Source organism: Amblyomma americanum, chromosome 8, assembly GCF_052857255.1.
Source record: "Amblyomma americanum isolate KBUSLIRL-KWMA chromosome 8, ASM5285725v1, whole genome shotgun sequence".
Lineage (NCBI taxonomy): Eukaryota > Metazoa > Arthropoda > Arachnida > Ixodida > Ixodidae > Amblyomma > Amblyomma americanum.
Genome location: NC_135504.1, coordinates 1,500,847 through 1,528,537, shown reverse-complemented (window position 1 = coordinate 1,528,537; position 27,691 = coordinate 1,500,847). Strand labels below are relative to the sequence as shown.

At 44.7% G+C, this 27,691-nt stretch overlaps 1 protein-coding gene across 1 annotated transcript in view; it reads left to right on the top strand.

The window, feature by feature from the left end:
- Positions 1 to 27,691, top strand: part of LOC144101614 (uncharacterized) — a 112,677-nt gene that overhangs the window by 63,737 nt on the left and 21,249 nt on the right. The window contains exons 27-36 of the mRNA XM_077634756.1: positions 91 to 186; positions 1,086 to 1,181; positions 3,127 to 3,225; positions 5,379 to 5,474; positions 7,311 to 7,409; positions 11,571 to 11,666; positions 12,559 to 12,654; positions 16,510 to 16,605; positions 21,514 to 21,612; positions 24,531 to 24,620. Coding sequence (XP_077490882.1) covers positions 91 to 186; positions 1,086 to 1,181; positions 3,127 to 3,225; positions 5,379 to 5,474; positions 7,311 to 7,409; positions 11,571 to 11,666; positions 12,559 to 12,654; positions 16,510 to 16,605; positions 21,514 to 21,612; positions 24,531 to 24,620 — 963 coding nt within the window. The remainder of the gene's footprint in view (positions 1 to 90; positions 187 to 1,085; positions 1,182 to 3,126; positions 3,226 to 5,378; positions 5,475 to 7,310; positions 7,410 to 11,570; positions 11,667 to 12,558; positions 12,655 to 16,509; positions 16,606 to 21,513; positions 21,613 to 24,530; positions 24,621 to 27,691) is intronic.

The window sequence follows — 27,691 nt, the reverse complement described above, 5'->3', positions numbered from 1 at the left end:
TAAAAGTTCGAAGGAAAAGTGTCACTGTTTCCGGTTTATGCGTGAAGGGACATTATTCAGAGTTACTGTTGTTCTCGTCCCTCACAATAGGCCCTAATTCCACGTCATGCAACAGCAAGATGAAGAAGCTGTGCAAGCAAATGGGCGCAGAATGCGACGACACGGGTGACGCGGTGTTCTGTAAAGGTACGAGGTCTCTCTTATTAATGCTTCGGCGAGATGTTTTCGAGATCTTTCTCCTTTCATAAAAAAGTTGCTGTTGTCAACTTGGAAGCAATGCGACCATTTCGAGTGGCATACGCATGGCATTTAAATCTTACCAGACATAGTGTGAAAAACTGCCAACCTATACCAGGTGTTCCAGCGAAGACTAAGTAATTTTCAAAAATAGATTTTTTGAACAATAATATGGTTTTTACGTGATATTATTAGAAATGTTGGGATACACCGGAAAGCAGGTGAATTTTTTTTAGTCAGCTGGCAGACTGACTTCTGATAATTAACTTCTTGACATCACATTTAGGCAACTGGTAGCAATTAGAGATTTGTAGCCGATCGTTAGTAGTAGCCATATCTGTGTTTATCCTCAGCACTGTGGCTCGGCAAAATATGGCGACATCTTGGCCGAATGAATACATGTGCTTTCGAAACGCATGCAGGCAAAGCAACCTTTCAGCTGCATGTAACTAGTAAAAAAAAAAAACCAAAATTTTGTCTAGCCACTGCGCCATTTGTAATCGCTTTTTCGAACTTCTAAAAACTGACATGGCTATTAATGACGACCGGCTCCAAAGCTCCAGTTGCAACTAGGCATCTAACATTTATAGTTAGAATGTTAATTGTCAAAAATTAGCTAACCACTTTACTACTTATAAAAATGCCGAACTTGCCGGTGTCCACCGACACTGGTAACACTATGCCGCAAAAGCCATAGTTTAACCACAAAAAAACTATTTTTGAAGCTTGCTTATTCTTTCCTGCAACACGTGGTATACGGTTAAGCGAACGCTGCGCACCGACTCCTGCCATCGCACGCAGGAAAAAAATAAAAATGTAGAAGTTATTTTTTGTTTTGCCTTCAACAGAACCAGAGCCTCAAAAATGCAGCGATGCAGTGGGAAAGGTCTGCAAGAATGCTAGCATGGATTGCCAGATCATCAGAAACACCTCAGTGTGCATAGGTACGTATTGACTTAATGTTTCTCTCCGCGAAAAAAAAAAGCTGTTCAATGAGATTAAAAAAAAAATATCGCAAAACATAAAACCGCCTGGAAACACTTTCTAGAATTAAGGTCGTAAAGGAGTTAAGGAAGTTGCCTAATAGCTTTAGAGATACTTTAAGGCCTGTCAAGCCGCAGTGAATTCTGCGTTGTTATTCGCGATGAAAAAGGTGTGAACTTTATAGGAGTAGCGCGTTTCAAAACACATCACGAGCTTGCCTTCAGCGGTAAACTTGATTAATGAAAAATTTTAAACCCCAGAAACTATATCCTGTCATGGAAGTTGTGTTTTATGGCAGTAAGATTTCTCATACGCCTAACGCAAGTTTTATTGTGTCTGTTGCATGGGGGGAAAATAAAATATTTTTAATATACTAAAACTCGTCAAGGATCTGTGATTCTGTTAAGGACCTGGGAACACAAGAACCAATGACAAGTTAATTGTATTCTATCGGCAGGCTGGGGTGTTCCCAGATATGCTGCTTGTCAATTTTCGCATAATATTTGCCCTTGGTTTATCGAGTCTGCGCATGAAATTAGGACTCATGAAAGTAAGTAAGACCGATACAGAGATTTACAGCTAGAGGTGTAATAAATTATCATCCTGAACTGGAAGCTAGAAAAATAAGCGTCAAGAACTGTGGTAAGTTCACTAAGTAATGGATGTCATAGATAACAAGGGTGGCGATATAAGTGGGCGAAGCGGTGAACAGGATAAAGAGCTCGGAAACGAGTGTAGTAGTCGGTAGACACCACTGTGGCTAATATTTCCTCAACAATATGAAGACACAGCTAGACAGTGTTTATTTTTAATACAACGTTATAAAAGAGAGCTCGCTGTTGGGCTTCTCAAGTTACTTGAGGACTTGAAAAAAGAGCCGGAACGGTGCACCATTTCTTTGCGTTAGAACTGGTGCTGTAAGTGGTCGGCCGAATTATTAATTTGTATTCGTCGAGAGAGCATGGCTACAACATGGGAGAGGTGCCAGCACAATTCATAAGCTCAAAGGTGGGACATGGGTGGAACAACTTATGAGGCAAGAACTGTAGCCGTAGACCGCTCATGTGCCAGTTTATGGCAGTGTCGATTCACGAGTCAGGGACCTGCAAGAAAAAAAATTGCGTCAATCCAGGTATTCAGTATATGGTGTGTGCTCGGTGGGAGTCTGGATACGCTTTCACAGATACGCAAACGCCATCGCATGGAGCGCAATCATGCAGTGAAGCAAATGCCTTCATTAAAAAAAAAAAACGCGTGGGCAGAGTGTAAGCGGAAAATAAGAGAAATAAAAATAGGCAGACAGAAAAGCCAAACTACGGAATGAGGTCGCGCTGCTCTAACGAAACCCGCTGAGCGGAGTATCGTGGATTACGACAATGATGCACACTGGCCTTTGTACAGAAGTGGCTGAAATTAGCTGGACATGACGACTGTGGTGCACAGCTGTGTAACAGCAAAGACACCCAAAGAGTGTATTTTGTAACGTCATCTGATGCTGCGAGCAAATGGCACTGTACTGGTCTGCAGCCAAAGGTTCTACGCCAAAGATCGCAACAATATAAAGCGTGTAGAGTCCTACTGAACTCCACACTTAGCTCGACACTTCGAGCTAGGCAATGTATTGAAATCTGGTTAAAATGAAATGAAGCTGAGTGATCTACCAAAGGAGACAGCATTATGCGTGATACACAAAAATATTACTACACCTCTTTAAATGGGGACCCGATCGCGAACTAATAATCTATCGAGAGACCTTGGACGGACATGTGTAAATGGCTGCAAAGGCGAGCTTGTATTAAAAATATTGCAATGTGCTGGATGCTGCATGCAGATGTCATAACAATGTTATTACGAGCAATTTGCGCTCAAGTGCCTGACGATTCCTTTTCTGCCCATCCTTAACAGACCATACTGTAACTGACTGTAGCGGAGCCATGAAGAAGAAATGTGAAAATGTGGGAAAGGAGTGCGATGATATAAATTATGATATCGTCGTTTGCAAAGGTAACGCGAAACTTTTCTGTCACTTTTAAACTATTTTGTGTATATCAACGTACTGTTGAGTATTTAGACAGTAGATATGAAATTAACGTTATTTCTCAGCGTTCCTGTTACTCTTGAAGGCACTCCTCAGTGTGTTAAGCGATTCGGTAGAAAATAGATTGAGAGGTGTTTAAATGGTGTTCTGCACGGCGACAAGGGATGTCGATATTTATGCGAGAAGCTCAAGGAGAATGCTAAAGGCAGCAGATTCCAATCACGAAAGTACTTATGCTATCATAATCTCATCAGTCCTCGTGTTCAACTCCAGCAAAACGCCTTGCCTACTTTTGAGAGGCTGAAAAAAGAAATAAAGAACAGATACCACAGTGTTCTGCACTGCACGACTCTATATTACAATAGCACACGCTGCGAATGTGCCGTATGAATGCAGCTTGCTGCATCTACCGCATAAACCGGGATAAAAGTCGTGATTTTGCAGAAAGCAAGCTAAAATCACCCCTCCTCTTATATAGCGGTCTATACAAGCCAGAAGCCAGAAGCTGCCAGAAGCTGCAGGAGCAATTCCGAGAGTGAGCGATGAGGGGCTAGAGGGTATGGCATGATTAGGAAACATAAAACTGAGCAGGGGACGAGACACCGCCCTGTTTGCTCTTCTCCTGTGTATTGTCCCCTGCTCGCTGTTATGCTTTGCAATCCTGCCGGTGGAGTTTGCTCACAAGTTGGTCAGCCTCCAGCGGTCCGTGGTTGCGCTTCGAGAGCAGCGCCACTACATGCTGCGACAGATCGCCGACGAGACGCCAGTGTGGTTCGACATGCCTTCGTCCACCACAGTCGTGGAACGCGGCGCGAACTTGTGTCGACAGGAAGTGAGCACTCGCGGCTCGCTGTCAGGCTTGCTTGCACAGCTGAAGGTGGAAAGCGGCTGCCTTTGGTGATTTCTAAGCAGGAGGCCGTTCCGAAGTGAGCTTTCCCGTCAGGTGTTGTCGTGCGTGGCAATGAAAAAGGGGTGCATGATCGAGGTGATCGAATAGATCCGCTTGCCGTGGAATCGCCGGTGCGCCTCTGCGTAGTCGGAGCACGCTGGTCCTGGGCGCATTTCGCGGTCACCAGACCGAGGCAGCAAAGCGTGCGCTTAGTGATGCTGGGACGGACCTCTTCGTTATCCCTGGTGGAATGGCGTCCACCCGCCAGCCTCGCGACGTTGTACTGAGCAAGCCTCTTAAGCGCAGAGTGCGCCAGGTGGGATGCAGTGAGTGGGCGAGAACCCGAAGGCGTCGCTTGCGACCGTCTGCAGCCACGTGTTGTCCGCCTGGCGCCAGCCACCGGGGCCCAGAATGCATTCCAGAAGTGCTGCACAAGCAACAGGCTTGATGCAACGGTGGACGAGGCACTGCGCCATGCGGCTAGTGAAAAAGAGCCCTCTTCCTCGACGCCGCGGCTAGAGTGAGAACGGAAGCTTCAGTAATGCGGGGATGCACCCTGTGTTGTAAAGGAATTGCGTTTGGGCAGTTTTCCTTCTTCCTTTTTCTCCTTTTCAACTTCAAGGTAACGGGGTCGACCTATATATTCCCATTCGACCTATATGCGGTTTATGCGTTATTAACCTGACCTGAACGCCAAGCCTACATAAGTGTAGAGAAGCGTTGATTATAAATATATCTTTTTCGCGTTTACATTGTATGGTTATATATAGTTCCTGGTCAAAGTTTAATGTCTTTATGTGCGAGCAAAGGTTTCTAAAAGGATACAGGACTGTATTTGAAATGCTGTATTTACATTGTTGATATCCCAAAAATTAATGCAGATTTAGAGAATGTTGTTCCAGCTACTTTCTTAAGTTTTGGATTTGTAGCTTCCAGTAGGCGTCCGGTTATATTAGGCTACCTACGCATATTTAACGTACAGTGCAAATAAAACATTCACTTTTGTTGATTATATACTACATAACAATAATCAGTAAAGGTGAAAAAGACCAAGGCAACAAACTCGTTGGTTTCAACTCGACAGTGCCTTTTGCATTGCGGACTGGGAAAAATGTTAGGAGACGGTAGCCGTTGCGGCTGTATAGACTGTAAAGACCTAAATGGAATATCCTCGACATCCTCGTCAATTCTAGCACGCCTTAAACATTTGTTTTCCTGGTTTTTCCACAGAGAAAGAGCAGAGAAAATGCAATGAGAAAATGAACAAGACATGCGAAGATCAGGGCATGGAATGCGAAATCATCCGTAACACATCGATGTGCGTAGGTAGGTATTCATTATACCGTTCTCACTTAATCATCTAGGCTCCCGATATTCCAGGTGTCCCAGCTAAATATAACCAAGTTTTTTCAAAACATGGAATCTCCTTGCAGCGTCAAACCAACTGAGGGTAGGTTAGATTCACGTGACCTTGTTTGCGGTATTTTTGTTCTTCAAAGTTATTTAATCAGTAAGTCTAATTAGCTAACTTTTAAATACTGATTTGAGGAAGACAGTATCAATGCAAAAGTGTTAGATTGCTTTGTAAAGCAGCTAAGTGAAACCTTTCCACCAAGGTACTGTTTACGTAAAGAAGTTTTTTTAGCGGCCTTGAACCATAACACGCACAATAAGAAAAGCTCTCACGGGACAACGGTGCCACTTCAGCGTCGAAGCACGCGTGCTATAAAACAAAATATTTTTCTCTGAAGCGCTCATCCCTATGAGCCTGTGGTAATCAAAAGGGTAGCTAAAAAAATTTAGTGATTTTGTATTTCGCAATTTTCTGATTTTAAATTATGTGACAAGCTCCTAAGACGAGGGTTTGTTCGCGAAGAACAGCTCCTTCAATTATAGGCAGGGTGATTTCAGGGATTTTCGAAAATACTCGGTAAAACATTCGTGATGAGTTGTTCGGCCGACTCAAAACCGTATAGAGAAAACAGAATCGGTGCGAGGTGTGCGAACACGTAACGTAATTAAGAACTCATACGGATTCTGCTGGACTTCATTATATCATGTATAGGAAGGATAACGAAATCACGCGGCAGAAAAACTGCAAGGCATGTGGATTTTCGTATAGCTTGCAGATGATGGCTACTTGCTATTCTCGTAATTATACATGAGTTCCTCGTGCGGAACATCTGACGACGGCAGCGCCTAGGGGCTGAAAAATATTTGCGAGTGCAAGCGTAGCTCACAGGAGTCGGGAAGAGAACGACTAGAAAGCTATTCTCTCGGGATAGTCACTCTGACCTCTTTATGTGGAATAAAGATGTAAACTGAAGTAGCAGCGTGCTTTAGTTTGAAATGCAACGGTTGAGCTGGAGCCAGAAGCGATCAGTCGTAAGATAGGCACTCCTGGACAGGAAGCACAGAAAACAAGGATTGGTTTTAGGGGTTTCAAAAACCGTATCATCCCCTCGGAGCTGGGCCTTATACTAATTCATGCAGAGTTTTTCGTAGCACCCTTGGCTGGATACTATTTCGCGCTGCTGCCATTTATTCTCAACAAAATAAGTAGAAAAGGACATGAAAGAGAGAAAACGCGTGAAAAAATGGAAACCGAAGAGACGGAGTTCAAGCGACACCTAGGGCGTTACACTGGGCACCTGTAATATATCTCATCGGTGAGCATTCTCCTGTGTGCACCAGAAAAAGGACTCAGTCGAATACAAGTCGGGCAGTGCGCAGCTCTGGAAAAGCGGCCATGTTCTTCTCAAGGAAAGTCAGGTTAGGTTAGGTTAAGTCGTCGTCAAGAACTTGTGATGCAGCAGTATCTGGGGACGCAGCTCGCGTGTTTTACGCCTAAAGAGTGAGACGATATAATGTGGAAAAGCGCTTGTACTTGGTGAACGAAAAAAAGCAGGAGTAGAGATGAATTTTTTTCAACACTTATGGCTCAGAACATGCGAAAAAGGTGCGCTTGTTTTGGTGTGAGAGCCCTCACTCTAAGGGTCAGAGTCGGCTTGGTGCTGTTAAAATGGGCGGGTTGCCGAGAGTTTGTTACTGGGAGCCGTAAGCAGCAGCCTTTCGAGAAAGCGATGCAGAGTTGGCACTTTCTCCCGGAACGCACTGTTTCTCGAAATCCTGGCAAACATTTTTTCTGGCTGCTCTCAACAGATAAAAACAAAATTGAGTGCGACGAAGCCATGAAGAAAAAATGCAAAAAGCTGGAGAGGGAGTGTGACGACAATACAAAAGACTACGTCATCTGCAAAGGTAAGGAAGACACGTGCTTCGGTTAGTCCATTTAGCTTCGAATACCTGGTTAATATTAGTGCGTATTGGAAAATAAGTGACTGTTTGCGGGCCGTCTCGTTCCACATGTCGCTTTAATGTGCCGCTATTATGAACAGCACTGCTTATTTCGCTTGTGTGAACGGAGGATACCGTTCACAAGCCATGCAGTTCAGAAGCGCACGTCATGTGATAATTTTCTCTATCACCATTGATTTGTCTAATATTGCTATGGGTGAGCGAACAGTGCGCTTTCCAAGCCGTGTCGAATAAGAACTGTGCGCCTTCGGTGCCGAATCGAACGCCAATAATGTAGCTATTGTCATAAAGAAAATATATATGACATTAGCTGCCTGTGCTAATATGTCTAGAAAACGCAGACTCCTGCTAGATAATGGAACACCAGTGCAGCGCTGCTGTACTGTGCTATAACTTGGGAGATAATGGTATATCAGCTAAGAGACGCGCCACTAATCTTCGCTAGCAGGTTGCGATGGAATGCCAGCATATTCACTAGATGATCATCAAGTTATAGACGAACACCGATCTGGAAAATCGAACATCGGAAAACTGGGGACGAGAAGTGGGCCCAGCGCTCGTAGGAATACATGGAATCAAAAGATTTCAGACCAGTTTTCAGATTTCACAGTGCACCTATGATGTCGTCCGTTCACGAAGAACAACAAAATGCATGCGAGAGAAAGTTGTGAAAGTATGAAGAGTCATTTAGAATGCGATGTATAGTAAAAACATCACGAAATGTGCCCGTGTAAGTCAACCTCAGCTTGAGGTACGGGGTGGACAAATGGACCGCAATGCGGAGCTGAAACCTTGACTCCATGCACACTGCATGTTGCAGAATGGTATGGAGCATCGGCGTGTCCTCTATTTGTGGCGCAATCGTCGAAGCTAAATACTGTGCGTCTTATTAGCGCCTCATGTTGATTATTGTAAAGGTTTTCAAACATTTGAGAGCACATTCGGTTCCTTTCGATAATTTTGAACATACAGTGCTTGATTGTTTCGAATAATCAAATGGGAGGATGATGTCACGTAGTGGTGACGGCAGTCGAAGCAGCGATGAAGACGGACGAAAGGGTCTTCTAAAAGAAAACTGTTTATTGGGCTGATTTGCACCCAAAATGGACTGAATCACTCGGCGGCGGCGAAGCGACAAGCGTGCTCGGCGGTCGTCGAACAGAATGCCCGCCGCTGTCGGCCGTGCTCAATTTAAAGCTGATAGCGAACTTTCGAGATAAAGAGCGCAAAGTTACTAGAACATTCCGGAGCAACGTAGAATCAGGTCTGCCTGCCTGCGATCAATCGAGATAAATCCAGTCGCGTCTTGCGTCGCAAACAAAGCGATAAAGTGGTGTGGCGGCAGATTTGAAAAACGAACGAACACTGCAAATAATCGCGGCAATATTCTATTCGACATTGAAACAGTACTGTAATATCAGGATGCACCGATAAAAACACTGTCGTCAGCCCTATTCCGTTGCGAAAATGTGCACGGCAGCGCCTGTGCTTTCATTTTGTATATTTCTCGCGAGTTGGTAACGCGTCCCCGACTTTTCGAAGGGGAACGCTATCGCGTGCAGGTTCGAACGAAACAACAAAGAGATCAGACAAAACAAAACGAAGCCGTATTTATAATTTAAAGGAAAGGGGTCAATAAGAAACGGAAACGAAAACAAAAAAATACACACCCTGAACATGCATACAACACTACAGAATAACGGAAAGAGTTCACCAGGTACTAAGCGTGCCAGGTGAAGCGGGGATGCCAAGCAGACAGGGCGGACACGGGTGGATGTAGTGCGACCCGCAGCTGACGTTGCGTCGAGGGAAGTGGCGAAAGAGAGCAAGGTGGTATTAGAAGCGGTGAGGAATACAAGGAGACGTCGGTGGATTCCGTCAACAGCCCGAAGAACTTGGCAGAAGCAGGAGAATCGTAGCGAGATCCCGTCTACGGCGGCCCGAAACGCCGGAGGGTTAAAACAGGCTATCCAAGGGTGCTTTTAGGTAGCAGGGAACCTCAATCCCTCGGCTGCCACCTCCACGCTTGCAAGGAAAGCACTAGGCTTGGGTCGGTGTCACAATGGAGGTCCACGGCAGCACGGACCCACCATCCGACGGCTGCCACCTCCACGCTTGAACGACACGACCTCTGCTGCGCTGTCTTCCTTTATACCTCGGTTTTCTGAGACGTCAGCTCTCCGCTCCTTGTGCTCGCCACGCTCCGTGCCGCCGTCGCCACGCACACACCTCTCGCACGTGCACACGCGCAACGCTGGGCTGTGTTGTGCACCTCACAATATTCAACCTTATCTGAATGATAAATGCTCGTTTTTTAATGAAATTAGCCTCTTTGCCACTAGAACACTCTATTCGAGTTCAACCTCAGGCTGTTAGGAGGACACACGGGGCCAATGCTGCCAGCACTTGTTTAAAACAGAAACGGCGCAAAGCCTTCGCTTCGCTCGAGAGGTTCGCCATCGACAAGTGCATCGGGCAGCTTAAAGCAGAGCTAAAGCTTCGCACTTGTGGATTTGCGACGAAAACGGGCCTTGTGCCTATGGGGAGAATTGGAACTTCGGGCATATGATAATTACCCCACAAGGTGTGTTGACAGCTAGCTCTCCTGGGCACAGGACCTTTCTCAAAGGCTGTTCGTATGCACACCCCAACGCGGTGTCGTAATGGGCCGCATGATTTGCGCAATTGCATTTATGTAAAAAGAAATGAAACTTTTTCTTTCTTTCTGTCAAGCACTTTAGTGTGGCTGCTGAGGTGTGTCATAATCATGATAGTCATTGCACTTTAAGAGTTTTGCGATTGTTTCTTTTCAAGCACTCAACAAGCCTACATTGATCGATCTGAGATATAGAGACGCCGAAGGAGGGTAGCGTAATAAATTATTACGAAGCGGCTGTCTGTTTTTGATGATAAGTTTGATTACATTGCTGTTTCTTTTAGCCTACTTTCAGATTACTTGATGATGAGAATGTTTTCGTGTCTTTCCAATGGTAATAATACTGCCCCGATCTTCGATCATGTATCTCCCTTTAAAGGCGCCCTTCGCTACGTTCGGCGTCTTTGGCACGCCCGCTTACTTTTGACCCAATATGCAAACCGTCCGAGAAAATGAGTTTTTCTCCCCTCGATACACTGCAAACGGCAACAGTTCTGGCAGGTCTTCCTGAACTGGGCTATTCGAACAACAAGCGCATATTCTGTAAATTGTTTTATTTACCCTTATGTACCGTCTCAAACGTGTAGAGAAAGGAAGTGAGGAAAGTGAGATTTACCGAATAGGCCATTCTAAGGAACAGCTATCTCGATGCACGAGGTAATCTGACGAGACGAAAATTTGCTGTAGTCATGAATGGTAGGTATTTATATAAAGACACGTGCAAATATTGGGCTTAAAATTCAATGCTTAAATGAAAGTAATTTTCTAACTCAACCTGCTGAAAGACATTGCGGTCACTATAAACACATGAGTGGAAAATGCGGATTAGCTAAACAGGTAACAAACGTGCCGAATGATTTTAAGAACGGCTTAGTTGTTCATAGGCATTAGAATTGCGCCTGATGTACAAGCAGCTCTTTTTCCTTGACTTAGAAGGGAACGCTTACGTCATGATCAGGAAAGTGTAATGAAAAATAGATTCAAGACCTGTATTTAGAAACGGAGAGGTCGTGACAACATGCATGTCGGAAATCCAGGGGTGCAATGCGTGTGGCTTTCGGTGCACACTGCCTCACGGTGCACATTCCGTTTGGTGCTGAGGAGGTGCGGTAATTTCCATAAGTTATACGGATCGCTGAGTGGATAGCAGCCTCTTCTTACGCTCACGCATTTCCCTGCCTTCAGTGAGGACAAGAATAGATAGCGTTAAAACTTTCGATGCAGATAAGATTTTTTCGAGTATTAAAATCGCTATATAATATTATCGGTTAACCTTAAAAAAATGAAGTTCTGTACCATCCAAGCATGAATATGCTAACAGAGACCACATTGTTGAAATACCCTCACTGTAATAGAGAACTAGAGCGAAGCTTGTTTTGATTTCTTTTCTGGAAGCGTCGACATTGCGAAAATTAATGGCGTGCCTTGTATCACGCCTTTTTCCCCAGAGCGGAAACCCAGAGAGTGCAACTTGCGAAAGAAAGATGAATGCACGAAAGCCGGACTGACGTGCATCTCCAAGAATGGCACCTCGACGTGCACAAGTGAGCGACTTCTTTTGACAACAGCAGGCTGGTATATTGCTCTGTGTAACGAATTACTTCAAGAGAAAAAAAAAAAGCTCCGCAAGAAAAAAAGCGTCGCATAGAACATATTGAGGAGAAGATATATCTATGATGTCGTCATTCTTCTAACAAGGGAATGCGGATTTCAGAGAACTGCATTTGTTCGGTACTGGCGAAGTTGCGCAGGGACCGCCTTGCAGTCCGAGTGCTGTTGTGCTCTGCCAGTGCAATGTGAAATAGAGTGATTCGAGGAGCAGGGTGTTGCGAAACGCTGGCACGAGGCGCTGCTCCGGAGCGCAAGGGGCAGCCTGCACGAGCATGAAAGCTTCACCACGAGTCGCAGTTGTGGCTGCAGCGAGCGGAGGGAACTGGTTATCTGAAAGGAGTGACGAAAGGAGGCCGGAGCAATAAGTTTTGTTTCTGGTGCGCTAGCAGTGTTGTGTGGATTTGTTTAGGTTGTTTACGTGCAAGCGCATGCAAGTAATTGTCGTGGTTTTAGCCCGTTTAACCCGAAGAAATTTAATTCACGGAGAGGTGAACTCTTGCCGAGAGTGCGTGTCAAAATCGATTCAGTCAATCAGGCTTTCACTCGTCAAAAGTTGGATATCAGCTTTTTCTACACAAATGTCCAGAAATGCGAAAAAATAATGCCACTTAGTTTGACGACAGCGCACAGAAATCAATGTCAGATCGAAACGATTTCTGAGCGCATGTAAATAGAACCATATTTGCACTATACGTAGGAGGGTATTTAAAGCGTTTCCTGAAAATATAGTCCTGCTAAAAGTGCGAAGAAAAAGTGTCACTGTTTCCAGTTTAAGCGTGAAGGGACATTATTCAGAGTTACCGTTGTTCTCTTCCCTCACAATAGGCCCTAATTCCACGTCATGCAACAGCAAGATGAAGAAGCTGTGCAAGCAAATGGGCGCAGAATGCGACGACACGGGTGACGTGGTGTTCTGTAAAGGTACGAGGTCTCTCTTAGTAATGCTTCGTCGAGAAACCCGCAAAGGTTCTTTCGTAAGCAAAAGGCGAGAACTTTTTAAATATAGTTTTCAACTTTAGCACACTCAGAGACTTATATCTAAAATTGATGCCACTGACGGCTGTGTCTACCTAGGAAACTCCGAATAACAGTAGGCGTTCTCCAGTGGTATGCTTCAGTAGTAACATCTAGTAGCGTTGAAGAGAGATGCCCTTCCTATCTTCAATGAATTCGATGAGTGGGCACCCAATATGGGCACAGCCTGATGGCGATGGAAAGTGCGGGTAATGGTGTGGTTGCGTTCTCCATTCGACGCGCCAGGCCAAGGTAGGCCAAGTGTTTATTTTTCGTGGCCGAAGAAGCAGCGTAGAAGGCCCACGTAGATGATGTGGCCTTGTGGCGTCAGCGCAACCTTCCCGCCGGATTGTGAGGGAACTGACGACCGTGGCATGTGGCTGTGAATGTATTTATTGATGGCGAGATGTTTTTCGGGAATAGCAACTGGGGTCGCACAAACCTCACTGATGTCAGCGCCTGTCATCGCAGGGCAGTGGTGGGTTCTCCAAGCGCTGCAATATTGCGGAAGGAAGGTGTGAGGACTTTGAGGGACCCGTAAATGTAAAGTTGAGAATGACGAGTTCTATATGGATGGCCATTGACTAATTAGCGCTAACGCGTGTTATCCTTAAGGCGGTGCTTAACTGTCCCCTCGAGTTTTTCTTAGATCTTTCGAAGACATTCTCAGCTCTTCGGTACGTGAAGCTTGAGGAAATGTCAACATGTGCCGGGACTGGATGACGCCTTTCTGTCAATTTGTGTCGCCGAATTGAAGCGGCAGGCAGTGGGGCAGTTTGCTGAGAAAGCGCTTGTCATCTTTTCTTGTGCTTGAGCATACCCGAATAACTCGAGTGAGCTCGGGGAAGTTCGGAGGGGCCATCTGCAGCCGATGGGAGCCATGCGGCAGTTAAATTGATGATTGGTCGCGAGAGGCTGCTCGGGATGAGCAACATGGGGCGCTCAATCCACACCGGTGACTGTATCAGAAACAGATGTGGCGGTTCGCTTAACATTTGCCCCACTGCGCTGGTAGTGGGATGAAGGCTCGCTGCGAAACATGAATACCGAGTAGAGAATGACATATTCTGCATATATGGCCACTAACAAACTAGAGCTGTCACGTCACGCTCTCAAGGTGGAGCTTAAGTGTCCCCTTAATAGAAAAATGAGCGCATGCTTTGGCGAATGTATTCAGTTTAACTACGTCAAACTCCTAATTTTTTTTCTTGTTTTACTTAAAACATTTTCTTAGATACTCCGAGGAGATTCGCTGCCTCTGGGGACGGCAAGCTAAAAATATTGTAATCTTGTGCCGGGACTAGATGAAGCCTTTTCCGCACTTTTTTGTCGCCCAAGTGAAGGTGTGTTCTAAACAGAGGTAACTGTACGTGTCCAGAACAAAAAAAAATTGTCTATTATAAGGAAAGAGAAAAACGAAACAATTATATTCTGAAATTCGGCGAGGACACGAAGAAAAATTTTTAAGTAGTAAAAAGTGTAGTAAAAAGCTTTGTGGTAAAAAGTGGCCTTACTGCTAACACGGCGCCAAGAAAGCATTGTAGGGCTGGAACGATTAACAAAGAATGTAGATCCTGCAAGTCTTTCTATCTGACAATGTAATATGAAATCACAGTACAGAATTCACGCCCGACGCTGTGTTAAAGAGACAGACTGGCTACCAAGGGAACAAAAGGCTACTACAGAGTGGGTGATGTTCAATTTATCTGCGCAAATGCTAAGCGTTAGCGCATAACTTTACACTGTAGCCGTTAAGCGCTCTTCTGCACATAGGCTAGATCGAAACTGGTAGCGTGTCGCCGTACTAGGGTCAGTAAAGACGGGGGTTTGAATTGGAATCGAAAGAATACAGTTTAATAAGGCACAATTGCGAGATCCTGATTACATCACTAAAACAGTCGGAGTTAAGAGTGAAAATGTAAACAAATGCTTTTAATGTGCAGAGTGAGAGAAAAGTACTGATTTTAGCACTGGCTATCTAGTCAGGCAGCTGGTAATTATTCAGAGGGACAAGTAGTTTTTTTTAAAGGGGCAGCCCACAAACTTTTGTCCATTATTGTTCACTGGGAGAAGCCTCTGCCCGGAGCCTCCTGGGCCTGACCCAGGGAATCACTGCTCATTGAGCACCCCCGAAAAACACTTGGAGTCTAGTTCCTCTCCACAAGACGGCACCCAGTCAGAGACGTCCGAGGTGATGCAGTCACTGTCCCTGCACAATTAGAACATGCGAAGTCGCTCGCTGCCTAAAGTCAAGGCGTTGCAATGACAAGATGGATATGTGCGCTGCACTTGTAAGTTGTGCAATGCAAACGCATTGTTTTTCATTGAAGCGCATGGTGCATGGAATACGCTGATGGCTTCTGCCAAAAAACAGCGACATGTTGTGCAACTTAGAACCCGAATGTAGAGCACGCCGGCGAAATATGCCTATCTATTCCTTACGTTTGCTCAAAAATTCGCCTTGCATTCAATCCGGCAATTTGTCACGGTCACAAAGCGTGGTCGGTAGCGCGCTGCAAAGCGCAATCCCCCCTGCACGGGACGTCACCAGCCGCTGGCAGGGCGATAATAAGAGCATCTGTTGCTGCCTTTAACGGCGCCTCTTGTAGCATAACGGAGGAGAGAAGAGGTAAAATGAGGAAGATATGGAGAGAGGGAAAAGCGCTGCGAACAAAACAAGGAAGGAGGACAAGTGGCTGAATTGAGGCGAAAAGAGTTGGTTTGTGGGGCGAGGCGGGTGCGTCTCGTCAGAGGAGGCAGTGTGAAGAAGGGAGGGCAAGAGGATGAGGGGGAGGTGCCAAAGAAAGACAGGGATGGGAGCAGTCGGTAAGCGGCTTTTCAACTGGCACTGGCGGCTTCTGTAAGACGGAGCGGAGGAATGGACTTGGGTTGGAAAGGGGGGAGCGTGGTGAGGCGCCACAACCACGTCCAAAAACACTTCCCGCTCGTAGATCACATGGCCTCGTGACGAAGTCGATTGGTTGAACTACGTGCCCTCAGGTGGGCGGCAGTAATTATATTGACATTCAGATTAGGTGAAAAGAGTTCGTGGGGTGCAGAATAATCGAACATTTTTTTTGTATTTTGTCATCCTGAGCTTCGTATTGCCAGAGTGTGTTCCTTACGATGGAGACTATGGAAGTTAATTAGTACTTTCGGTCCATTCTTCGAAAAGTGTATACAATTCTCTTGGAGCAGAGTGTTGGACATATCACATTTGTAAGCAAATTTGACAACCGCGAACTCGAAGGTTCGACTGCCAGTGAAGCACAAGGCTCGAGGATAATTTTCAACCTGGAAAAGAAAATCCTGCTTGCATGACAAGCCTGCAAAGTTTATAAACAATAACGTCATGAATCCAACCGTAATGACTGGGTTGCATGCACTTGGATTTATACCCAAAGCTCTGTCGTTCTCACCTCTACAGAAATCAGCCCAACTCAGGAATTTTATTGGATTGCTTCTGCGCTTAAAACTAATAGTTCTGCTCTTTCCGACTGAGTAAAGTTGAAATATGGACCAGTTAGCATGTATTCCGATTGCCTTTTTGTGTGCTGTAAGGACGCAAATCTGGAAACTTAAAATTTGTTTCGATATTTTGTTTCCTAGGCATTATTTAATAAACCAAGGCGGAATAAATTGATCGTCAAATGATTTGGCCGCTTCATGAACTGTTTACGTGATTGTGAAAAGCGGTCATATGCCGTTGAGCTTGTTACGATTTGACATGTATAGGTAAAGTATATTTGAAATCCTTCACAGAGCCAGAGCCGAAAAAATGCACGGATCAAGTGGAGAAGAAATGCAAGAAAAGTGCCATGGATTGCTTAGTGATTAGAAATATGTCAACGTGCGTAGGTGAGTTGTTGCATTTACGCTCTCATTCACGCATTCTCCTTTGCTCGCTAGCCGTCTGTCCACCGAGAAATTGAACTGCACAACCAAGAAATGGAAAGTTAAATTTTGCCCGGAGAGGCCAACTGGAACATCAATCGGAAAGCAGCACCTTACATGGCGTACTAGCAGGAATTATTTTGACGACTGCCTTGCCTCAGCCCAAAGCACAATATGGCAGCAGTAGGCTGGATGCGTCTGAGCCAAAATATTTTAGATTTTTTTAACCCTTGTTTTGCTTTCATTATATAAGAATTCCCGTCTGCCATGTAAAGGGCTTATCGCATGAGGATAATTTTTATCAAGTGCATCCTATTTATTGAGACTGAATATATTCTGTAGAAACTAAGGAGAATGCTCAAGGATTTCAAGGACTGTTTTCCTCAATCATGAATATGCATAAATGTTTTGTCTTGACTTTGTCCAATATTGACGCTCTGGTGATAGGCCTGGTGATGGGATAATACATTGCCTTCAATATAGGTTTAGCGCGGCGTGCGGCTGACGATCATGCATAAGTAAGAAAAGATTTCGAAGAAGGAAGGCACCAAATTACCTTACACTTGTCCCGCCGTAGCTGGAATGTATACATATTATGGACGTATCTAGTCAAACTTTATTTACCAATTCTTTCAGTGCAGAAATATTTTCAAGGATGAGAACAAAAAGCTGCGTCACGAGCAGCTTGACGAATGTTTTTACCCTGTTTTTTTCTTTTTGCAGCGGGTAACTGATGCTTACAATAAAACACCGCTGCATTTGATCTGTTAGAAACTGTTAAACATACATTACGCATAACAATTAGATAATGCAAAGTGCGAGACAATGAAAAGCAGTACTGATATAAATTAAACGGAACTATCATACGTGTATTCATTAAATCCAGCACAATAGTGTAATCATCAACACCATCATGCACATTCAGGGACATGAACGACTGAGTGCCCATGCAGGTGTATAGCACTAAAAAATTTACTACGACCAGACGTAAAAGCTCGGGCCCCGTTGTGATACATGCACGCCAGCCTGCAATCGTAGTAAAACAAGACCTAATAACATTCATGTTATCTCTGAAAATTGTGGCATTAATTTTTTTGAGGTGCTTCTTTCAGCTATATAAATGTCTGTATTTTTATTATAAGAGTTGTTCATTAAAGCGGAGATAGAAAACTTGAACCTGTTCTGAAAATGATTTGTGCAGGAAAATTCCACCAGCCATATTTTCCGTGCCGTTATACTGTACGGTACCTCAGGTGGTTTTGATAATATACACAAACGTCGATTACATTTGAAGGAGTATTTGCATTCAAACCAGGCATTCAGGTCGAACACATGTTTAACAAAAATACACCCAGTAAAGAGAACAAACCACTGGTATGAGCGTTGTACCTAAAACCCAGAATGGGCTTGTTAATGTTAAGAAAGAACTTTAACTTGTTAATGATTGATATGAATTTAGTTTCTGATATAAAAATAACGGTATTTTTACTCTTATTTTTCACGGAAGTACTTGTCTAGATCAGCCACGTATCACATAAGCCTTGGCCACACATTTTATCACACATTCTGCATGCATATCCCAGATTGGGTTGTTATTTCTTTATTTCTATCGTATCAGATTCCAAGATGTCTGACATTAATTAACGATGATTTTGCTGTTAAAGTCGCGAATGACACGCTGGTCTGTTTTGTGCATCTTGTTAATGAGGAAAGGAGGATATTATAATTATTATTGTTAGTGGAATTACACTTTATTTGGACAGTAATTACTAGGTTTATTCTGGGTGGGAAAGCTACAGGCGCCTTCTCTCCTGATTGGTCCATGCTACCTTTTTAGGCAGTGGCAACTGCCTAAAGGATTCAGTCAAAAGCACTTGTAATACAATACATCAAACATTCGTAACCAAATTGCAAATCAAATACACAGGAAACATATATCTAAGCACGTTTGCATCAAAAACACATTAAAAGAAAATTTCATGCAAAGCCTATGCGTGCTTGTGCATATTATAGAGAAACATACACCTGTAAAGTAAGAAATAACTGGAGATACGTTTAAATGCTTTTTTACATTTGCGGAGGTATTAGATATTTATTACAGAAGAATGAATATCCAGATGGCACAAAAAATGTTCCCGCTATTTCTGTGGTAAGGTAAATATGTTCAGTGTTTCCTTTATTGTAATTTGTGATGGGGTGGCTAGTTTTGTTAATTTTGGTTTTACGTTTGCTGGAATGTAATATCTAAATGTTTTTAATACACGAATAACAGGAGAACGGTAATTCCTGAGGTTCATCTAGGTGCGTATACTAGAGTAAGTTCTCGTGGAGTAAAATAGTCAGAGAGTTGTAGCGGAATGCCTTATAACATTATTCTGGTTTTTTAGATTGAAGCCGTTCTCCATTTTGCTGCATTTTTTTAGAAAGTAGCTTGTTTCCGTTTATTTATGTTCTTGTATTGTTTACTAGAGGTTATAGAGGTTAACCACGAGTCAAAATGGAGAAGCGAGTCATTTTCTTGCGTAAAACCTTACAGATTGCACAATAAAGGCGATTTTGGTAAGGAAGCCAATGTAATCAACTGTCTTTTGTTTTGCGGTAAAAGAATACACTTCGATATTAAAGGTCGTCACATTGAAGTTGCGCATACTTTCTACCTTTCCTTGTCGGCAACATGCTTTAGGATATCAAATGTGAGAAAATGGCATTCGGCGCCCTTCAAGTTGTTGTTAGCTGAAGTTCGCATTAGCCACATAAGTATTTCCTGTATTAAATAATCGGGTGACGGCAATTGATTAATATACAAGGAGTCTAACAAGTCTTGAAAAGCGTGTTTTTCACGCCTGACAACGGGAAGCAAAATGCCGATGACGGCATTTTAAGCACTGAGAACGCCTTAGATAATTACAACTTTCATTTTCGCAATATAATCTCGCGCCCTGAAAAAAAAAATACGTCGTATAGGTATTTCAGTCAATTCCTGATCATTTGAATGCCCTATGTACCGTAAATGCCGTCCGCCTTGCTGCACAATATTTCTGTAATGAGCCTGCTGAATGATATTTCACGGCTATATGATCACACCCGCTCTAACTGTCCTTTCTGGGAAACAGCATACGGCGTAGCCTCAAGCCAGACAGAGGCGATTAGTACTGACGAAAAAATATTGTTGAATGAGCTGCGTGAGTGTATGGTTCATGATTCGAGTAGCAGCACAGTGGTAGTGGCAACCCACCCTGCTAGGAATACCACTTTAAAGAAAGGATTGATTATCAGAATACTTGTTTTAGTGTTGAACGCTCTAGCTGAATTTAAGGCAGAAAGCTAAGGCAGTTTGTGATTCCCAAAAGAAAAACCGTAGCGGTGTCATGTTATGCAGCGCTACTAATGATGTGTAACTGCTACTATACTCTAACCATAGAGCGCTCAAGTACAAGCTGATGGCGTCATCGTCCAATGTGCAGAGAAACACGGAGGAGAGGCCTCAGGAATGGCAAGGCAGTCCCGCATTCCACTCCGCCTTCATCGCCGTCAAGATTTCGTGCACTTCCTCCCGCGCAACTTAGTCAATGCTCCTAGAGGGTGCTGAAATTTGTGATCACTGAATGCACGAAAACAAGCAAACAGGGCTCGCTACGCTGCAGCCTCCTCCTCCTGACGCAGAAATGCAACAGCGTGACAGCGTGCGAGACGCCTGAGCGTTCGCTGAAGCCACGCTGTTCCGCCATTTGCCAGTTCGTGTGCGCATTCTGACGGTCGCGTTCTTCTCGCAAATATGCTATGCACTATTTCCGAATTTACCGATGATTTCATCGTGCTGCTGGCGTTCCTGCATAAATTCAGCGTTTTATTTGTATCACAGCGCTATCCGCCATTCGCCTGTAAACAAAAAAGTTTTAGCCGGTAGCGGAGCTCATTCGCCGAGCCCACGTGTGCCTAACATGATCGAAACAGGGGCTGTGCCGCAGACAGCAGATACTTTGACTGAGTAAATTACCACCTGGCCAGCGATGCTGAGTGCAGAACGGAAACGTTTGGGCACCTCTCGACAGATGTCATAAGGTCCGTACCGTTGCGACAAACCGATGAGGAATGGGAAAATCCGCAAGATTTAAAGGGTACTGTAGAGTTCGAGGTGGAAACCTAGGCAGCATTTAAACGCTGACACTCCACTCTGCTCTGAGGCGCGAACTGGTAGTTGTACTCATTATTTTGACCACTGTTTTCCAAGTCACATAATGACGCCACAGTTACCCTGTGAGAGATGCAGGATGATTCAGAAAAGAAGCGGAATAGCAAGAACAAGGGAAGGAAGAAGATTCCAGGGCCGAGATAAGCCGAGAGTGCTGAAAACGGATCAGGCAGTTACAAGAACTTGTAATTTTAACATCGGAGAGGGCGAGTCGCATTGATTTGGAGGGAGAGAAGAAAGCTGCAGCACGAGGGATGTGGGCAGTCTTTGTGTAGCAAAATCACTGAGTCTTTTAATCTTTATGCATGGTATGACTGCACGACTGATATCTTGTAAACAAGCCAAGACCCCTTCTCGCAAGTGGTATTGGGCGCACCACAATGACCTTGCGTTTATAAACTAAAATAAAGGAAGACAAGACAAAATAAACTGAACCCAGAGGACCGGTCAACCAGTCAGTCGTATGAGCGAATGAATAAAAATAATCTAATGCTAGCTCTGAGGTATCCGCCGCCATGAACGTTCGCTGCAATCTGAGAAAGATGGGGCGAGGGCTCTGCGCCAGCGACTGCCAAAAAGGAGCACAGTTTCGGAGAGTGGCAGAGAGGGCTCGCACTTAGGTTATTTGAAACAATGTGGCTCCAAGTTCGTGCTCACTTTATCTTCCACTCTCCCAACAGATCGAAACATAACACGCTGCAATCAAGCTACCAAGGAAAAATGTAAAAACATCGGAAAACAATGCGACCATTACATGGAGGATTTTGTCATCTGTAAAGGTACGGCAAAATTTTACTCCATTAATTTCATGATGCTTTGAAATTTCAAGTATATGTTACTGTGCCTTCGGGCAGAGGCAGTAAGGTGCGAACATTGTGGATTTCTGATAGTGCGCTCTTTCCGACCTCAATGAAACCGCTTTTTTTTCTCATTCCTAGTTGCGCACACCGTCGACATGCTGCAGGAAAACGAACAGAATATACACTTGTGGACGAGTTTTCGATTACCGTGTTAAGCGTTCAAATTTAATTATTTCTGCAGGTTTGTGGAAAATAAAGTTAAGTTCTAGAACTGTTATACTTTGTCGGTGAGCACGGGCTTTTTCGTGAAAATGTGATGTGGAAAGCGGGAAAGAGGTGCTGATGACGGCCCTGCAAGATGTCACATTCGAATGAATCTTTCAAGTAGCTTTATGCCAACAGGACGCCCCCTTTCGATGTGTCCGCCCAGTGGTAATGAACTTGCACCACTGATGGATTAGTTTCTTCATGCAGCTGTAAAATAATGAAGGCAGACATTGATGATCTCCTCGTGAGGAGTAGTGAGCTTACACTCCGCAGGTCACGTCACCTTGGGAAACCGCGCGAGGTCTTACAGTGGACGAATGCTTTGCCTTGTGGAGTGGCATACCCCATCGGGCGGAACATTTAAAAATACCGCAGTAACTGTATTGGTCGGCACGCCTGATTGAGTGTTTATACTTATCTCAAGTAGTCGGTGCAAGTGCGTGACTGTATTAAGAGTGAGATTTCCGGTCCCATGGCAAGAGCAGTAATTCATCGTCGTTTTCAGCGTAAACACTTTGTTTTCCCCCAATTATAATCAAGTATATCTCGGTTCAGCTACGCGGATTTCACTCCCAGTGGCGAAAGATGGTTCTCGTTGATTATGTGCAGCACAGCCGATCCATACAATAAAAGCGTTGGGAACAGCCGTGACCAGGGAGTGGGGGCGCTCGTGTGAGGCGTGCGAAGTCGTCGTCGACATCGGGAAAGATTACGTCACGATGTTGGCGCGGAGTACCGACATGGCCTTGTTCGCGTCGGAGCACTGCACCGTAATCTCCCTTGTCCACTGGAGCGGTGTTGGGACGGTTGTGCTGCTCTCGATGTGCACGATTGCAGGAGATGGAGAGAGGCGTTTATCAGCCCGTCGTGCATTTAAATCGGAGATTCGAGCATAAAAGAAATTCTTCTGCTAAAGTTGTGCGGTCAGAAAACCTACCGTAGGCGTCGGTGCGCGACCAGTACCTGGCGCCAGCGATGGTAGCAGCGATGTTCTCGCGTGTACCAAGGCAAGAACTATGACTCTCGCTGCCATCGTGCATGCTCGTTAGAAGTACAGAAAGTCGTCCACAATATCAGTACTTTTCGAGAGAAATGTAAATCGAGACCATGGTATGCTACACACATCCCAACATCAGAAAGAGCGCTTAAAATATTTTTTCCAGCAAAGTTTGTGCCGAATTACGTGGCCGGAATATGTGCGCGTTGTGAATATATGTTTGTGGTGCGTTTCCTCGCGCTTTTTTACAAAAACAAGTGACGAAAACGTGCACCTCTGGCATATTTTCTTTCTTATCCTTTTTACTACCTTCCATGACAACTGGCACAGAGGGAATATTATCTCTGCCGGCATTCCCATTCCGTTATATGTTTGTCATGATCGCGGAGAAGTTAGCTCAATGAGCAGAAATGTGCGACGTTCGTAATAATGGTGTTATTCGGAAGGAATGGACGCTGTGTTGTAGTTCAATTTTAGGAAATCTAGGCGGCTACTTTGTGAAAATACTAGCCCGTATAGATCGTACAGGAAGGCGTGTAGGCCAACCTCGGTGAGGGGGAAAATGTACATGACGCTGGCTGCTTTGAAAAGGGATTGTGGAAACACCTCACTGCTAACAGCATGTCTAGGACGAGAGACAGGTGTTCTCATATACGTGTGCGCTTTGGTCTAGCCCACAGCCACGCTTCACATGGCGTTGGATTAGGCGAAACGTGCCGTGTGTATGAACAGCCTCTGAGATTCTGCTTCCCTCGTGAGACTTTCCTCATCCGAATGCGCCTTCTGTGGCGCGACCTTAAGTAGAATAATTCTTTTCTTGCTCTGATGAGAACACCCTTCAGCACAACAACGATCTATTTCGCGCAGGCGGACTCAGAAACGAACACTGAAAGGAAATGCACGGGCAGGTGAACGTAGATGGTGTCCGCGAGACGTAAATATGGCGATTGTTTCCGCTGCCCTAGCTATTCCCGAACTTCCTCAAATTTCCATGAACTGACTGCGGCCGGGTTCTCTTCGATACCCGGCTGAGTCGAGGCGTTGGTGCACGCCGGTCACCGAAGCTGTTCATTGCGCGTCGCTAGAGTTGGGAGGTAAGCCCGCAGCGGTGAGGGAGCGGCGACAACGAAGAATGGCCACGCTCTGCCCCTGCCGCTCGAAGTGCATGAAAGCTGGACGTGCCCTTCAATTGCAACATGCAGCACATATTCGGTGTAGCGCAGAGCTGCTGGCGGGAACTGTGGAGACCACTAATGTGCGCTACCTGAAGAAGAAAGGAACAGCTAACATCACTTACTCAATCACAATTAGCTTTAGACATTGATTAGGCATCGATTACTTTTATCCCCTTAAGAAAGAATTGCTGCCTATGAGGCAAACTTGGCAAATTTATAGTTTACGGTATGGACAAAATTCACGTTTGCTTTCGAGATAATGAAAGAAAAAAATTGTCAAACCACTATTATAACCGCTAAAATCGATATGTCAAACATTATATCTCTTACGTGCTTAATAATATCTAATTTCTGGCGTTTACATTTGCTATTACCGCGGTGGCTTTGGCGGTTACGCTGCTTTAACCATATTTTAACAAATCACTGTTTTTGCTTTTCTTTCACGTTTCTTAATAAAGAGCGCCAAAATTGCAGCGGAGAAATGCTGAAGAAGTGCGCGGACGTGGACATGAAATGCAAGGTGATCAACAATAACTCGCACTGCATAGGTAGGTAATAATGAAATATCAATTGAATGCGTGCAATACTTCTGAGTAAGGTCATAGTTTCGTGCCTGCCGAAACGAAAAAAGATATATTGGCGGACCATTGACAGCATGACACAAATAAGAAGCGCCCTGAAAAGGATCCGAAAATATAGCTTGGGCACAATATGGAGGAAATGGTCTCACTGCAACAATTTGAAAACAGACAGTTTCTTAGTTGAGGGTGTTGCGTACAAGCATTTTCCAGCGAAAGAGAGGAAGAAAATAGCTTTGGTGAAACGTTATATAGAGGCCAGCATGGTGAAATGTTTATTAGAATCCGCCATGATAGAGTTCCCACCGTTCCCGGTTCCCATTTTGCGCTACTGATCAATTATCTCTCGCCCTATCACACGCTAGCCGCCCCGCTTAGCGCAGTTGGTAGAGTGATTGCTCCGTTGAAGCGATGGTCCCCAGTTCGAACGCTGGATCGGGACGCAGTTTTCTTTAGTCACGAAGTTTCTGTGGAAGCCGTATAGCTTTGCTTTGTAGCCGTGTGGATGCACATGGGTGGATGCCAACGAACAATTACTGCCTTATAGAGGGCAGGATATTCATCGTCACTTGTCAAACGGTGTGGAGAAATAAGCCATTCGCGCATTTGGAGCTGTACGGCTGGTCTGTAATTACGGCAGGTCTAGATTGACTTTACGCATTTCGTAAACGCACTGTGTTTTTAACGAAAAGTAAAATAAGGGAGACGTTTACAAGTTTGATAAAAAGTTGACATTTTTAAGACTTCAAAAGCTTACACATGAGCTGTGAGAATATTTGAGTACAGTGAATTTTGTTTTCCTAACAGCACTTGAAAAGTTTAAATGACGCAATCTAAAGCGTGACCTACTATACGTATTTTTTGGGGGATACCTGAATGCCCATGTAGGGCGGGCTTTTACTAGAGCGGTGGGCTGGACTGAGCTTATAGAAGCGTTGTTCGTTGGCGATTTTGATGACACAAGAATTGGAAGGAAGGATTGCCTTGCGGGAAAATAGTTCAAGTGGAGTGCTGACAAGCATAGTTGGGGTTATGAAACAGACCGAGGCGAGATATTGCGTGGCGCGCTTGTAGGCTCGGAAGAGCAGCTTTCAGATTTAGATTAGTGGCACTTGTGAAGCGACGGTAGTCAAAATGATAAATCTGGAAGCAAACATGGTTTTGCATCATTTCAGTGATAATGATTAGTTTATGATACTCTGGGTTTCATGTCGCGCAGGCGAACTCCTAGTTTGGGCAGCAAGACTTTCATTTGAGCTAGTTGGTTGTAGCTTGACATGGTTTACGCAAAAAGCGTACAGGCGCTAAAAGACGAAGACAAGCACACTCAAGGCAGGACAGGTTATGGGAGCCACATGGCCACTCACTGCAAAAGCCGCAAGTGTCGTCCAGGGTTTGAAAACACCAAATTCATCGCAAGGTCTAAAGACAAATTAGAGCGTGAAATCATAGAAGCTTATTACATAGAGCAGAGGGGTCCTATCTGCATAAGCAAGCCATCTGTCTCGCTCTCAGAAGAAGAGATTAGGTTTCTCAGTGGGTCATTGCAAAAATAATGTCTGTTTGAACGTTAAAATCAAGATTGATATGCAGATCACGAACAAAACTGCAAATTGAGTTTCTCAGAACAAGCTTTTACGAAATACGTGCTAAGAGGAATAGAAAAAATTGTCCAAGTGAAGAAAGTTCAATATTTGAGAATAAATGACAAGGTGTATGTCATGATACATATACCATGTCACGACATGGTACATGCCATCTTACATGGTACAGTAATCAAGGAAATGGGGGGATGTTAAGAGGCGATTCTTTGTTACCTGATTTGAAGACTGTAACGGCCTTCCTCACCAACCAATCGTTGAGTATGTTACTTCTGTGAAGTGATTGTGCAAACAGTAATGACAAGTATGCTCAGGAGACGAGCCCTGTATATTTTAAGAACTTGATGATCTCCTCAGTGCCTCCTGAAGTTGCAGCTTCATATGTCTGACAATACAGGCATGTGCAGAAAATGTGGTCGAAGGTATCTGAGATATCGGATTGGTAGGCGTGGCAGATAGTGTCGTGTCAGTTTGTTAAGTGCAAACTGATGACAATGCTGCGTTTAATATGTTCGAACATTCAAGGTCGCCGGCCTCATGTCCAAGTGGGTTACTAAGATAGTGCGCGTCTGTTAATGGTTTCTTACTTGCTAGAATTTTATCTCGTATTGTTGATTAGCATTTTGATAAGAGTTTTGCTCCGTGGAATAGCCGTCTTTCAAAGCGAAAGCTTCACAAGCCTCGTCAAGAGCGGTACATTTGACCTTCAAGTGGAGAAGTGGAGGTGTGTCAGCCACGTGACGCACCACGTGACTCGCCGCCGCTGCGCCGACCGCCGCCTGGCCAGCTATGTCTGCCGTCTGCGCCGTCGACAGGGTCTCGTAGACGACGGACTGACTGATCATTCCGGCTTACGTTGGCAATGAGGCTAAGTATTTGGCCAGAGCTAGGGAAGTTACACGTGCCAGGCTAGCGGCAGAGACCGGCTCAACGGGGGTTGAACGATGCCAAAGGGCGGCAGCGAAGAGCTTTGGAGGCAGCCGCTGCTGCTTCTGCCTCCGCCACGACTTCGGCGACGGACGAAGAGGTTGGGTCTAAATTGGCTAAGCAACACGGCATAACAAAGCTATCGCTCGCATAACCGGGCATAGCCAAGCTATACGCCGCTGCCATTTTCACTGTTCTCGAGCGTTTTTAAATGTTAGATAAGCATGGCTTATGACGATTGACACAAAATGTTATGGTGGGAATGAATTTGATTTTTAGCTGAGCCAATTTATTTTTGAAGGTTAACAGGTTATGTTGAACAGATCGGTCGTGAAAGTCCGTTTCGCAAATTGGAAAAAAAAAGGTCTGCAGATGGCTATTAATAGCTTCGTAATTACGTCTGTCGTACAAGCGCATTGTTTCATGGTATGTCTGGCGTGGCTCCAGGGCAAAGGTGGAATGCAAAACTCCATAATGTTGTTGTTGGTGGGTCGATAGCAGTGATTACTTTAC